At 44.2% G+C, this 14,167-nt stretch overlaps 1 protein-coding gene across 12 annotated transcripts in view; it reads right to left on the reverse strand.

Annotated features, from left to right (window-relative positions):
• The window catches only part of EXOG (exo/endonuclease G), a 51,277-nt gene extending 40,928 nt beyond the window's left edge, over positions 1-10,349 (reverse strand). For 11 of the 12 annotated variants that reach the window (XR_003676847.1, XR_003676843.1, XR_003676848.1 and 8 more), the window contains exons 1-5: positions 10,170-10,349; positions 8,125-8,274; positions 7,724-7,819; positions 2,726-2,865; positions 1,145-1,221 (exon numbers count right to left, since the gene is read on the reverse strand). Coding sequence is in view for 2 of the 12 variants with exons in the window: in XM_028478926.2 (XP_028334727.1) it covers positions 1,145-1,221; positions 2,726-2,865; positions 7,724-7,819; positions 8,125-8,274; positions 10,170-10,332 (626 nt within the window). In the remaining 10 variants the exon portion in view is untranslated. The remainder of the gene's footprint in view (positions 1-1,144; positions 1,222-2,725; positions 2,866-7,723; positions 7,820-8,124; positions 8,275-10,169) is intronic. The other variant, XR_448304.3, reaches the window with a different exon arrangement.
• Positions 10,350-14,167: the final 3,818 nt, after the last annotated feature.

The raw sequence follows: 14,167 nt of genomic DNA on the forward strand, positions 1-14,167 counted from the left end.
GACGAAGTGAGAGAGTGGCATGGACATATATACACTACCAAATGTAAAATAGATAGCTAGTGGGAAGCAGCCGCATAGCACAGGGAGATCAGCTCGGTGCTTTGTGACCACCTAGAGGGGTGGGATAGGGAGGGTGGGAGGGAGGGAGACGCAAGAGGGAAGAGATATGGGAACATATGTATATGTATAACTGATTCACTTTGTTGTAAAGCAGAAACTAACATACCATTGTAAAGCAGTTGTACTCCAATAAAGATGTTAAAAAAAAAACAAACAAAAACTGGTAATTGGGCTTCCGGGCTTCCCTGGTGGCGCAGTGGTTGAGAGTCAGCCTGCCGATGCAGGGGACGTGGGTTCATGCCCCGGTCTGGGAGCCGTGGGGCGGCTAGGCCCGTGAGCCATGGCTGCTGAGCCTGTGCGTCCGGAGCCTGTGCTCCGCAACGGGAGAAGCCACAACAGTGAGAGGCCCGTGTACGGCAAAAAAAAAAAAAAAAAAAAAAAAACTGATAATGGTTATGTTCAACGGTACCAAAACTGTTCTTAAAAAGCTCAGCAACTCTTTAAATACAAGTGGAGAAAGATACAGTATCCTCTGCCTATAAACATAGTGTTCTACTGCCTCAGTAATACTATTTTTAGTAGTTTCTTCCAGAACTTGACTTCTGACCAGAGGTAACATGACCAAAATGGCTGGCTATGTTTTGAAGTCTATACTTCCAAATCTAGCAAAGAAAACTAGTCCAAAATATTTATCTTCAGTAGTTTTAACAAAGAAAACTAGTCCAAAATATTTATCTTCAGTAGTTTTAACATTTGAAAAAACAAAGGCAGAAACAGGTGCTAGGCACACATTCTCCTGTCACATCACTCATCTCCCACAGAATCACATTTTAAAAACTCTCACCCAAGGCTTCCCTGGTGGCGCAGTGGTTGAGAGTCCGCCTGCCGATGCAGGGGACATGGGTTCGTGCCCCGGTCTGGGAGGATCCTACATGCCGCGGAGCGGCTGGGCCCGAGAGCCATGGCCGCTGAGCCTGTGCGTCCAGAGCCTGTGCTCCGCAACGGGAGGGGCCACAACAGTGAGAGGCCCGCATACCGCAAAACAAACAAACAAATAAACAAACAAAAAACTCTCACCCCTCACCTGTTCCAATAACCAGCATTATTATCAAAATTCTGAGGCACGATATTAGAAAGGTAAAAGGTTTCAGCCATGGCTTTCTGTGAAAAGAAAGAAAAATAGTAACTTGCACTGAAATACCTTTCCCTTTGAGAGAGATTTTACAAAGCAGAGATAACCAGTTCCTTATTCATACCTTAGCTTCACGCAATTACAGCAACTATGTTTAGATAAATGAAAGCCACAGCTACTCCATGACAGAAAGCTCAATAATGATTATTCAGAATAAGGTCTATAACAAAAGAAGTAGTTTGGTGTGTTGCTTTTCTTCACAATTTATAAAATTCAAACCTATTATGTAGACTCTATGAATGAAAAATTTCCAGTATAAAGCTAAAAGGTGAATTCTAGTGCTAAGCCTCTGGCAGAGGGTTTCTCAACAAAGGGCAGCTTTCAGGAGCACAGTAGTATTTAAGTAGTACAGTGCAAACACATTAGTTCAAGAGTGGCACCAAAAAAGTCCTATTCTTCTGAATTTCTAGCCACCATGTGTTCATTCATCTCACACTTCTGACCTGTAAACCCAAGGCTCTGTCATTGGATTTCCTTTCATTGATCTACACTGCCAAGGCCACCAAATACCCTCTCGTCAAACCGTGGCTCTCAGCCTTGGATGCACATTGAAATAACCTAGGGAGCTTCAAAAATATCGATGCCTAGGTCCCAACCCCTAGAATTTCTGATTTAACTGCTCTGGGTTACAGGTCTGGGCATCAGGATTTTTTAAAACTTCCCAAGGTAGTTACAATGAGTATCCAAGGTTAAGAACCACTATTTTAATGATAATAATCACCAATTCATGCAATAAATGCCAATGTCAGAAAAGACATTTCCCGCCTTTTTTTTGGCAGAGAAATTATCCTAAATTAAAGGATGCTAGAGAGACATGACAACTAAATGTAATATGTGATTCATGATTAGATACTGAATCCAAAAAAAAAGTTGTAAAGGACATAATTGGGAAAATTTGGCAAATCTGAATGAGAACTGTACACTGGATATTATTGTACAAATATACAAAAATACACTTGCATACATTTCTTGGTATAATGATACACTTGACATATATTCAAATATCCTCATCTTTAGATAATACAATCTCCCGAGCAATCTACTTAGGCATGAAGTGTTATAATGTCTGCAATTCACTGTCCATGGTTTAAAAAAATGCATATATAAAATATACGTATCAAAATGTTTTTGTTGTACTATCCTCAACTTTTCTACAAGTCAAAATATTTTTGCTGTGTTCTTTTTTCAACCTTTCTACAGGTCTGAAATTTTTCAAGATAAAAATGAGTGAGTAGCTTTAGCTCCTATTGGCTTTCCAATTCCCTTTTGAATAGCATTTAGTTTTCCTCAACCTGTTTAAAAATGTCTGAGCATCTGAGCAAAGAAAGGAAGTGAAGTCAGGAAGAAAAATACAAAATAGGGTATGAAAATTCTCAAGTGTTAGGGTTTGGCTCCTAGGTTTTTAATTTCCAAATCCCATGGTACACATAATACCAGCCCTGTGTTCCCATCCCTCCCAAAAAATATGCCTACAGATGAGAATTTGTTATCTCCTGCTGGAGCCATGTGTCCTCGTGACCACCCACTGCCAACATAGTCCTCGTTGAAGGCACTGAAGGTTGGAGGGATGCTGGGATCTGGCTTGAATTTACAATGTTTTCTGTCTGCATCACCTGAAGAAAAACACACAAAATGGTAAGTTACCAGTGGACAAGTATCCCTCAAGATTCTCTAAGCAAGGCAAACTGCTTGCTGCTGGCTTGCATCTCTCTGAGCAGCTAGTACTTAGTGACAGCACGCACGTCTCAAGTTCCTGGGATAGTTCGGCTACTTCACCTGAATTTAGCAAGGACTAGTCCACGAAAGAATGTTTTTCATACAGTGCAGCCATCTCATCTCATACACTTTTGTTTCTGGCCTTTCAAGTTAAAGGGAAAAATCCCTTGGATAGTATCTATGTAAAAGCAATGACCAATCAAATAGCTGAGCTGTATAAAAAGCTTAGTTACTAAATACACTCTTGCTTTTTAAAAAAGACCCCCACGGAGACTTCCTTGGAGGTCCAATGGCTAAGACTCCGTGTGGGGTGCATGGGTGCGATCCCTGCTCGGCAAATTAAGATCCCACATGCCGTGTGGCACGGCCAAAAAAAAAAGACCCCCATGTATTGTATGTTGTACAACGGTATTTGACAAGTTTATATGTACTGAAATAATGTACATATATAGACACAAAACAATTTGTTCTGGGCAGGCACAGCCTAGAGGAGGGAGAGAGTGCCTCTGATATCTTGCTTACTGCCTCTTAAGCCATGACAAAACAAACATTTAGGTTATGAGATTAATCCAGAAACTCCTGACACAAAATATCTGAGCACCACACAGGAGAGACAAAATCTCAATTTTACTTATATTCTGATACCTCCAGAATAGTTTGCCACCGTGGACATCAGCGAATCCTAACACTATGTTTTCCACTGTCAATAGGACAGGCCTTGTTAAACGATAAAAATTATGAGGACAAATGGAATATACTCAGGCTGCTACTCAAAAAAGTGTAAAATGGGGATTAATGAAGTTACTGATTCTAATGTCATTTCATTCAATCAAGAAAAAAATTAAATTACCAGACCCCAAGGTTCAAAGTATCTAATGTCTAGCTTCTTAGAATCACCCCATAAAAAAAATAATAATAACTGTAAAGAGAGAATTACTAGTAAACTTCTTTAAGTGTCATTACCATCGGAATCGCTTCCTGGTATGTCTGGTTTTCTTTGTCTGGTGGTCACTGCCCTTGAAAAATCATTTGGGGGCAGGGGGACTCCTCTGGTGGCGCAGTGGTTAAGAATCCGCCTGCCAATGCAGGGGACACGGGTTCGAGCCCTGGTCCGGGAAGATCCCACATGCTGCGGAGCAACTAAGTCCGTGCACCACAACTACTGAGCCTGCGCTCTAGAGCCCGAGAGCCACAACTACTGAGCCCGTGCACCCAGACCCCATGCTCCGCAACAAGAGAAGCCACCGCAATGAGAAGTCCGTGCACCGCAACGAAGAGTAGCCCCCGCTCACCACAACTAGAGAAAGCCCACATGCAGCAACAAAGACCAAACGCAGACAAAAATAAATTTAAAAAAAAAGAAAAAGAAAAATCATTTGTGGGAATTTCCAAAATCCTAGGATGAAGATGCCTTCCTGAAGAGAGGATGTAAACTTACTTCTGTCCAGTGTCTGGAGGCATTAGCAGTGGAGGACCACAGTAAAGCAAGCTCAGGGTTTAAGGTTCCTTGATCTGTACAGGCTACATGGCTTTGGGCTACAAGTCTGCATGACAGCCAGTCTGTGACCTCAACTTCTCTAGAACAAACTTATTTTCCTTTTTGATCCTTGTCTGCTCAGTGCCAAGGCAACCTTCCATGTAGTTCCCTATGGTGGGCAGGCAAGTAAGTTCTGGTTCACCCTTCCCCGAGGGTGCAGCCCTCTGGGATTCCAGGTTAATGTGGGAAGGGTCTCCTGTAAGATAATCTACCTTGGGTGAGCCCTAGGTCTTGCCTTCAGTCTCCCTCACCTCATAAGGCTGCAGAACCAAAGGCAACGTGGCTTTGGTTTACCAGGGCCACCCTTACCCCTCTGGATTCTGGCGTTCCCCCACATATTGGCCTGGCAAAGAAAGATCTACTATCATGTTGCCTCTTCATGGTTTGTTTGTTTGTTTGTTTCTAAAGCCAGGATCAGAAGCCAGAAATCTGGCTTCTGAGACAATTTTTTTTTTTTCTTTTTTGCTGCGCTTGGTCTTCGCTGGGGCACATGGGCTTCTCTCTAGTTGCGGCGTACAGGCTCCGTGTGGGCTTAGCTGCCCCGCGGCATGTGGGATCTTAGTTCCCCAATCAGGGATCAAACCCACGTCCCCTGCATTTGAAGGCAGATTCTTAACCTCTGGACCACCAGGGAAGTCCCTCTTCATGCTTTTTTTTTTAGTGATTTTTTTTTCTATATACTTTTTATATACTGCTAATAACATTTCTTGTTGTTTTTAGCAGGAGAGTTAATCTAAATAACTTAGTCTGTCATAACTAAAACAGAAGATGCTTTACACTAAAGTAAGTAAATCACAGGTATATTGCTTCTTGTTTTCAAATAATATTAATTAGCTCTATTTTACCTCCTCAAAATTACACAGCTCACATGATTTACAATATGAAACAGTGCTTTTCTTATATGCCTCTGAAAATGATAATTTAACAGCAAGATAAAATTAGTAAAGCTGAAATTCCATCTTGGGAAAATTTTTGTATTTAAAGGAAATTTATCAGGCTTGAGACGAAATCAAGTGAGTTTCTCTTGATGTAAATTCATAATCAATTTCACCAGCTATGATAAAGTTTATGCTTACATCAGTTTCCTTCTAGCAGCAAGCATATTCCAAGCCTCCTACTATTCTGCTGGTTAATATGTACTCTATAAAGGCACACACTCATCTTAATATCAGCATTTTAATATATTTAAACATAGCATGCACTGTAAAGCAATGGAGAAGTAATTTGTGGGCCATATAGCAAATTAACAGGCAAATAAGAGAATGGGAATAAAACAACTATGACAAAAAGTAATATCCTTAATATAAAAAAGAACTCCTACAAAATTCAAAAAAGAATATCCCTGGGACTTCCCTGGTGGTCCGGTGGGTAAGACTCCACACTCCCAATGCAGGGGGCCCAGGTTCGATACCTGGTCAGGGAACTAGATCCTGCATGCATGCTGCAACTAGGAGTCTGCATGCCGCAACAAAGTCTGCATGCTGCAACTAAGAGCCCGCATGCCACAACTAAAGATCCTGCATGCCTCAACTAAGACCCAACGCAGCCAAAATAAATAAATAAAATAAATATTTTTAAAAAAGAATATCCCTATTGAAAATCGTAAAGAAAAATTCACAAAGAAAGAATAATTCACAAAATATTAACCCTCACTGGTAATCAATAAACGCAAGTAAAATCAATTAATAAACTGGTAGAGCTCAATAATGCCCATTATGTGTGAGGGCTGGGAGAGAGAGGACAAATAATGATGGTGGGAGTGTAAATTGGAGTAGGCTACCTAGAAACCAATCTGCCATTGAATAGCAAGATCTGGTCATCTTAACTACAGGAACGCACCAAGAAGCTTGAGGACACGTGAACAGGCTCACATACCTGCCTGCCTCTCCAGTCTCATTTCATATCACGTTCTCCCTTGCTCCAGCCACACTGGCCTTCTTTGAGTTCCACAACCGAACCAAACTCTTCACATTGGGGCCTTTAAAGACGCAACTGTGCCTCTCTTTCCCTGCCTGGAACGCTCTTCTCCATACCCCCGCTGCCCACCCAACTCCTCTGCCTGACTGAATGCCATCCACTCTTCAGGCCACTTTCTCAAAGAAGCCTCGCTAATCAGTATCAGGTTCTCCTGTTATAATCTCTCATCGTATTCTTTACTGTTCCTTAATTATACTATCCCAACTTGCAATCATTTTTCCTTCAGAACGGTTATTGCCAATTGTAATTATACATTTATGATTATTTGATAGGTCCACCCACCCCCTCCCCAATTCAAAGTGCCTTGGGGGTAGAGACCATCTACTCTGGTCACTGATATAACCCCAAGGCTCAGCACAGTGCCATGCACAAATAGGCACTTAAAAAGCATTTGTGGGCAGGCCCCGGTGCAGACCTGGCCAAGTCCAAGAACCACACCATGCACAACCAGTCCCGAAAGCAGCATAGAAACGGCATCAAGAAACCCTGATCACAATGATATGAATCTCTTAAGGGGGTGGACCCCAAGTTCCTGAGGAACATGCGCTTTGCCAAGAAGCACAACAAGAAGGGCCTGAAGAAGATGCAGGCCAACAACGCCAAGGCCGTAAGTGCACGTGCTGAGGCTATAAAGGTTCTTGTAAAGGGACTTCCCCGGTGGCGCAGAAGTTAAGAATCTGCCTGCCAATGCAGGGGACACGGGTTCGAGCCCTGGTCCGGGAAGATCCCACATGCTGCAGAGCAACTAAGCCCGTGCGCCACAACTACTGAACCTGTGCTCTAGAGCCCGCGAGCCCCAAGTACTGAGCCCGCTAGCCTAGAGCCCATGCTCCACAACAAGAGAAGCCACCGCAATGAGAAGCCCATGCACCACAATGACGAGTAGCCCCCGCTCGCCACAACTAAAGAAAGCCTGCGCGCAGCAACAAAGACCCAACACAGCCAAAAATAAATAATAAATTAATTAATTTTTTTAAAAAGGCTCTCGTAAAGGCCAAGGAGGTCAAGCCCAAGATCCCAACGGGCGGCAGCCGCAAGCTCGGTCGACTTGCCTACATTGCTCACCCCAAGCTCGGGAAACGTGCTCATGCCCGCCATCACCAAGGGTCTCAGGCTCTGCCGGCCAAAGTCCCAGGCCAAGGCTCAAACCAAGGCCAAGGCTGCAGATGCAGATGCTGCTCCAGCTCAAGCTCAGGCTCCCAAAGGTGCCCAGAACCCCACAAAGGCTCTGGAGTAGAGACCTTTATCTGCCAATGTGAGGACAGAAGGACTGGTGTGACCCCTGGCTGCTGTCTGCATGGTGCTGGTGTCCTCCTGTGCTATTTGTACAAATAAACCTGAGGCAGGAAAAAAAAAAAAAGCATTTGTGGAGGTAATGAATGAGTGGTGCTCATTGCAACAATATTTATGACAAAGCCTCCAATTCATGTGTCAAGATACAGATCCTCTCAACCCCTGAGACAGCCTGGAAGGGTCTAGGGTGCCCTGGTTGCCAGGCAGGGTCCATTTATCTAGTGAGCAATACAAACACCATCCTTTTCTAAATGTGCTGTAAAGTAGAAATGGTTGAAATTATTAATAATCCTCCTTGTTTTAAATTTGGAAACGTCTTTCATCAATGCCTTTGCTTCTAACCACCTACCCGTTATCTTGCTCTTGGATATATGTTCAAGAACCCATCTAGGCACCCGCTTTGACTGATCATAAGACAAGGCATGGTTAGTGTAGCACCTCGTCTCTGTTCCAGTTAAAGGGAATCCAAATTGTTCTAAGAGAGTCCTTTCTGCAGAACCTAAAAATGAAAAACAGAGGAAAAAAATAAAAGTTAGTGACTATTATTAGGAATAAAAAATTATAAGGAAGGGGGTAAGACAAAGGACTGACTCAACAATTTCATCAACCAGGTGATCTCATTTTTGCAATTACTTATAAAGCAAAGAGACAGTAGGCAAAATACTGGTTTTCCCTATAATCAGTTGTATAGTTCTATCCAGGTAAACTGTAGCTATTTCATTAACTGTTCATTTTTTAAAATTTTTCTAATTTATTTATTTTCTTATTGATTGATTGATTGCTGTATTGGGTCTTCTCTGCTGCCCGCGGGCTTTCTCTAGTTGCAGTGAGGTGCACAGGCTTCTCAATGAGGTGGCTTCTCTTGTGCTAGAGTGCAGGCTCAGTAGTTGCAGCACACGGGCTTAGCTGCTCCGCGGCATGTGGGGATCTTCCTCGACCAGGGCTCGAACCCGTGTCCCCTGCATTGGCAGGCGGATTCTTAACCACTGTACCACCAGGGAAGTACCTCATTAACTGTTAAATAAGGACCTGATCTTGCTGGTCTTTCACATCAAATTTTCAAATCTCTGCCCCACAAAGTACAGTGTATACAAAAGCAGCAAAGGAAAAACTCCTGTCATTACTAGTCATTGATATGATTGAATGCGAGACAGCCTACCTACTCATTATGTTCTAAGAGTTAATGTGGGGACAAAAGCACAGCCTTTTAAATTTTTTTAAAAAGACCATCGTTCAGGGGCTTCCCTGGTGGTGCAGTGGTTTAGAATCCGCCTGCCAATGCAGGGGACACGGGTTCGAGCCCTGGTCCGGGAAGATCCCACATGCTGTGGAGCAACTAAGCCCGTGCACCACGGCTGCTGAGCCTGTGACCCCGCGTGCTACAACTACTGAAGCCCGTGCTCCTAGAGCCCGTGCTCTGCAACAAGAGAAGCCACCGCAATGAGAAGTCCGCGCACCGCAACGAAGAGTAGCCCCCGCTCGCCGCAACTAGAGAAAGCCCGCGTGCAGCAACGGAGGCCCAACGCAGCCAAAAATAAATACATTTATTTATTAAAATAAATAAATAAGCTACATTGACACAAACAAAATTCAGATCTTAAAATAATTCAGAAAAATTCCTAATAGGCTTTGATCCAAGGCAGAATAAAAAAAAAAAAGACCATCGTTCATTGACACTCTTCCTCAATGTTCTGGTACTGAAGCAGAGATGTGTGCTGCAGCAAGACAGTGGTAAAACTGGTATTGCTTCTCCTAGTGGGAGAAACCAAGCACGCACGGAACAGGGAGTCGGTTTCCAAATAATTCCCTCTTGATGCGCTGTCCAGGCTTCAACACACCAGAGTTGCTCTCTTCCTAAATGCCAAGTATCAGGAGGAGCAAGTTAAACTAGTATATCCGAGACAGAAAGAAACGAGCATGAGCTCATTTACTTTGCCAAATATAAGATACACCTGGTAACCTGCGGATTTACATACTTTGAAGAAGGGCCAGCAGGTATTCTTCATTTGAACGATGATAAATTGAGGACAGTTAACTGATCTGCTAAAACTATGTGTTCATTCGTTCATTCATCCATACGTACTGGATGCCAATTATGTCCCAGGTACCGGGCTGGTGGAGAACAAAACTGACACCGTCCGAGCGCTTATGGAGCTAACAATCTAGGGGAGGACATAGGCAATAAAAACACACATGTCGGGGCAGTAGATCCCCAGAGGGAAGGAAGTACACGGAGCAGGCAGGTGAGACGCAACGCGGGGAGAGGAAGCCGAGCCGGGAGACTGCACGGCAGACGACCAAGGGCCTAGCGAGTGGAGACAGCGCGCGTACATGGTTACGGCTCCTGCCCGAGGTAGCAGCCCGGGCCCGAGACCTGGGGGCGCACACACTCACCGTCCGGCTCCCTCACCGCCAACGCTGGCCCAGAGTCCTGACTCCGGAGGAACTGCACGACAGTTAGCCCGGTTCCCATAGCGCCCGCGACGGCTCCAGCCACGAAGCCACTCAAAAAGCGTCGGGAGCCTCGAAAGCGGGAGGCAAAAGTTTTGGCAGCCATCTTGCCCGAGACCCCAGCCGTTTACCTTAGCGCACGCGCACTCCAGGTCAGCCGCCTGAAAGCCAATCGCAACCGCGGGACCAAGACACGCATGCGCTACCTGGAGTCGCTGGCCCTGAGCCTCTCAGGAGACGCCGGAAGCCAGAGCGCAAGCGCGCGCCCCCTGGTGACAAACCTGGAGGCCCAGGCGCGTCCCGGCTCCACCCCTGGTCCCCTGGACCGGGTGATGGGTGAGAGCACGACGCCTTGAAGGCTCAGTATGTGCACATACAGTCCTGAAAAGAAAATACTCTTAGTCCCGTTTAATAGGTGAGTAAACCACCTGCGCATGCTTACGCTAAGGTCCTCAGAACCGAGATTCCAACTTAGGTCTGATTCTAAAACCTGTGCCACATTGGATGTCCTCATGACACGTGGCTTTGAAATCGCATGGTACACAAATCGTAACTTCTAAAGATAACTTTGCATCTCCTAAGGAGTTTCTTGACAAGACAGTACTCCATGGTGGTTTAGGACCCTGAATCAGAGCACAGGGGTTTGGATCCCCACTCAACCACTTTCTACCTTTCTGTTTCCTCTTTTTAAAACGGGAATAATAATAGTAATAATAATAATACTTGTTAGACCATAGGGTTCTTGTGAGGATTAAAGGAGATTAACCATGTAAAGCATTTAGGGAAGAACCTGGGGCGTGTCGTTAAGTGCTCTGTTAATATTAGCAATTTTTATTTAGGCAGCTCTACTTTATTTTTTGTGTGTGTGGTACGCGGGCCTCTCACTGTTGTGGCCTCTCCCGTTGCAGAGCACAGGCTCCGGACGCGCAGGCTCAGCGGCCATGGCTCACGGGCCTAGCAGCTCCGCGGCATGTGGGATCTTCCCGGACCGGGGCACGAACCCGGGTCCCCTGCATCGGCAGGCGGACTCTCAACCACTGCGCCACCAGGGAAGCCCGAGGCAGCTCTACTTTATCTTGATAGACTATGAAATCCGGATTGCTGAATGCCTGCTGTCAAAGGAAGGATATATGTTTTATGCACTCCCACTCACAAATAAATACGTCTTCTTCATTTTGCAGCATAATCTCCAGCATTCCATGTGGATTTAGTTCACTAAGCAGGAGGCCATTTCTAACAACCAACTTAAATGTGTACGTTGTTTTGACAGCTTCATGGCTCCATGCGCCCTCCCAGGAATACCTGTCATGAAGTCATTTTGTATAATCCCCAGGGCTTCTGACACTAACTGGTTGAGCTAAGTCAACCAGAGTCTTCCTAAGGATTTTCGATCTGGAACTTTCTCCAGATAGCAAAGCTGTGACATATGGAACTCCCGCTCTGTCTACAGCCTTTTTTCTTGCTAAGTAGACAAAGAGTAGATGCATCTGGTCCTGCACAGAACACCAATGGAACAAATGCTGAGACACAGGTGAAGGCGTGCCATGCTGACCCCAGCTTCCAAGGCTCCTGAAGAAGCCCAGACACATCCTGCCTTTACCCAAGGCTTGGCTGGCCACTTGCCCCAGGATCCTTCCAGCAAAGCCCCCTTTTTGTTTAATGGTGTCTGGCATGTGCAATCAAGAGTCCAGACAAATACAACCAGGCAACACTGGTATCTGTAGGTTTCAAAGCTGCTTTGACAGCTTCCATCAGAATTTACTAAATACATACATTCACTTAAGAGGTAGTTCTCAAGGCCCCCCTAAGTGCCATGCACTGTGCTAAGCACCAGAAAGAGAGAGGAATGGTGGGTGACTCTTGCTCCCCCACATCCTGTACTTGGAAACAACAGTGAACCCCACACTGGGCCCCAAGAGTCAAGAATTAGAAGTAAAGGCTGCCTGACTCTGGGTAGGGTACCTCCTCTGGGCCTGTTTGTCCACCTTTAAAATGAAGGCCCAGTAGTTTTAAAACTATCATCAGGGGAACCCTAGTATTCCATAAGGGTGCTTGAGAATTAAGGGAAGGAGTGGGAGGGCAGGCTGAATGGCCCCTGAGCCCTCTTCTACTTGCTAACTTGGGCAAGCCTGCTTTTATGAACCGGCTTCTGTGTCCAATTTTTTTTTCTTAACTGAAAGAATCCCTTTGCTGAAGAGAAAGCAACCAGATGGTCCCTGTAGTCTGACCTTCCAGTGTTGCTAGCGCTAAGGTCTTCATTCAAAAATGTTAGCCTTTTGTCTTCCTCTCCTTCTCATCAAGGGCACTCACTAATAAAAGGTGAACTTTCTAACTCTGAGAGGACAAAATGGATCAAAAACTGGACAACTGGTTCCTAAATAGAGGGCCCCTTCATCAAAAATTGTTCCAAAGAGATCCAAGCAGGTTATTTAATCTTCATAATAAACAGTGAGGAAAAAGGCGTTGACACCACCAGAAGGATTCAAAGCAATTGTTTCTCCACTTAGCAAATATTAGTCAGAGGCCAAAAAAAATCTTTTATGTTACTGCAGAAAGCAGTGAGGTGATTTCTGCGTCTTTCCTGTTTTATTAGGTAGTAGAGACTATAATTATTTTATTAGCAGGGAACCATGTTTGCATCTAGTGAGATAACTCAGGAGCTCCCAAACGGGAGATCTGGCTTGCTGATTCTGATCTGGGGTGGTGCTCCATCACTGTATTTTTTTTAACAGCTCAGCAAGTGACCCAGGTACTCAGCCATGTTTGGAAATGGCAGCGCTTGTATTCTCAGTAGTCCTGAATATAACTTATTTTCTAGGTTTCTCTGCTGCACTTACAAAAATATTGCTCAGGGTTGTCTGCAAAGTATAGGACTGGGGAGCAGGGTTGTGTGTGTGGGGATCTTGGGGATTTGGAAAATAACACCCCTGTCCTGCAGGAACATACCCAAAGTCCCACGACAGTCCATTAAGGAGAAGCCCACAGTGTCTCCAACTAAGTCCTGAGCTTCTGAAGGGCAGAACTGGAGACCTGTGCTTAGTCCACCCACAGGACCTTGGCAGCCTAGGTATCGGCCATTAACTAACTGCATGTCGTCCAAGCAGGAATTCACGGAGGTGCTCAAGTTGGCCCTGTAAGTGGGAGAACACAACCCCCTGCCGTGTGATTAAGAGAGACAACAGGATTTTTATTATTATTATTATTTTATTTTCATATACAAAAAGATAAAACTTGAAACAGTTCTAGATTTTTCCTCCTATCTGTTGGGGTGTGGCTGCTTCTTCACACAGGGGGAAAAAACTACATTCACATCGGTTTATTTGAGGACCCAGTGCAGAGTTCAAGCAGCAAAACCCCAACTTAGCAGATCTAATTCCAAACTTGACACTCATTTCTAAAATTACCACAGTAAAAAGGAACAAAGATCCACTGCAAATGAATGAACTATGATACAATGTTCTCTCCAAAATGTCTTCATTTTGCAACTGTAATTACATGGGTGTCTGCTTTAGGCCATTTTAGATGTGTGCGGGTATATAATATATATATGTGTGTGTGTGTGTTTTATATATATATGTATATATATATATATAAATCAGCACACTTTTCAAATCCAGACAGGGTAACAGCAACAAGCTTAACTCTGTGTGTATATATATATATATATATATTTTTTTTTTTTAAACATGATACTTTAGTATAACTTTTGTTAATTCAGTAGTACAATCTATTTCTGTTCTACAAAATTTTTATTTTATAGCTACAAGGGTGAAAAGTGACCTATTACATTTACATCTCACATATCCTGGCATACAAACAGTACTTACTGAATTTGAGCCAAAAACTATAAGTCTTTAGTTTTAGCACTTGAAGAGCTTCTTCACTTCTACAGGCTTAAATCATATCCTAGTCACATTTCCAGAGTTTTCAAATGATTCATC

Source organism: Physeter macrocephalus, chromosome 18 (assembly GCF_002837175.3).
Source record: "Physeter macrocephalus isolate SW-GA chromosome 18, ASM283717v5, whole genome shotgun sequence".
Taxonomy (NCBI): Eukaryota; Metazoa; Chordata; class Mammalia; order Artiodactyla; family Physeteridae; genus Physeter; species Physeter macrocephalus.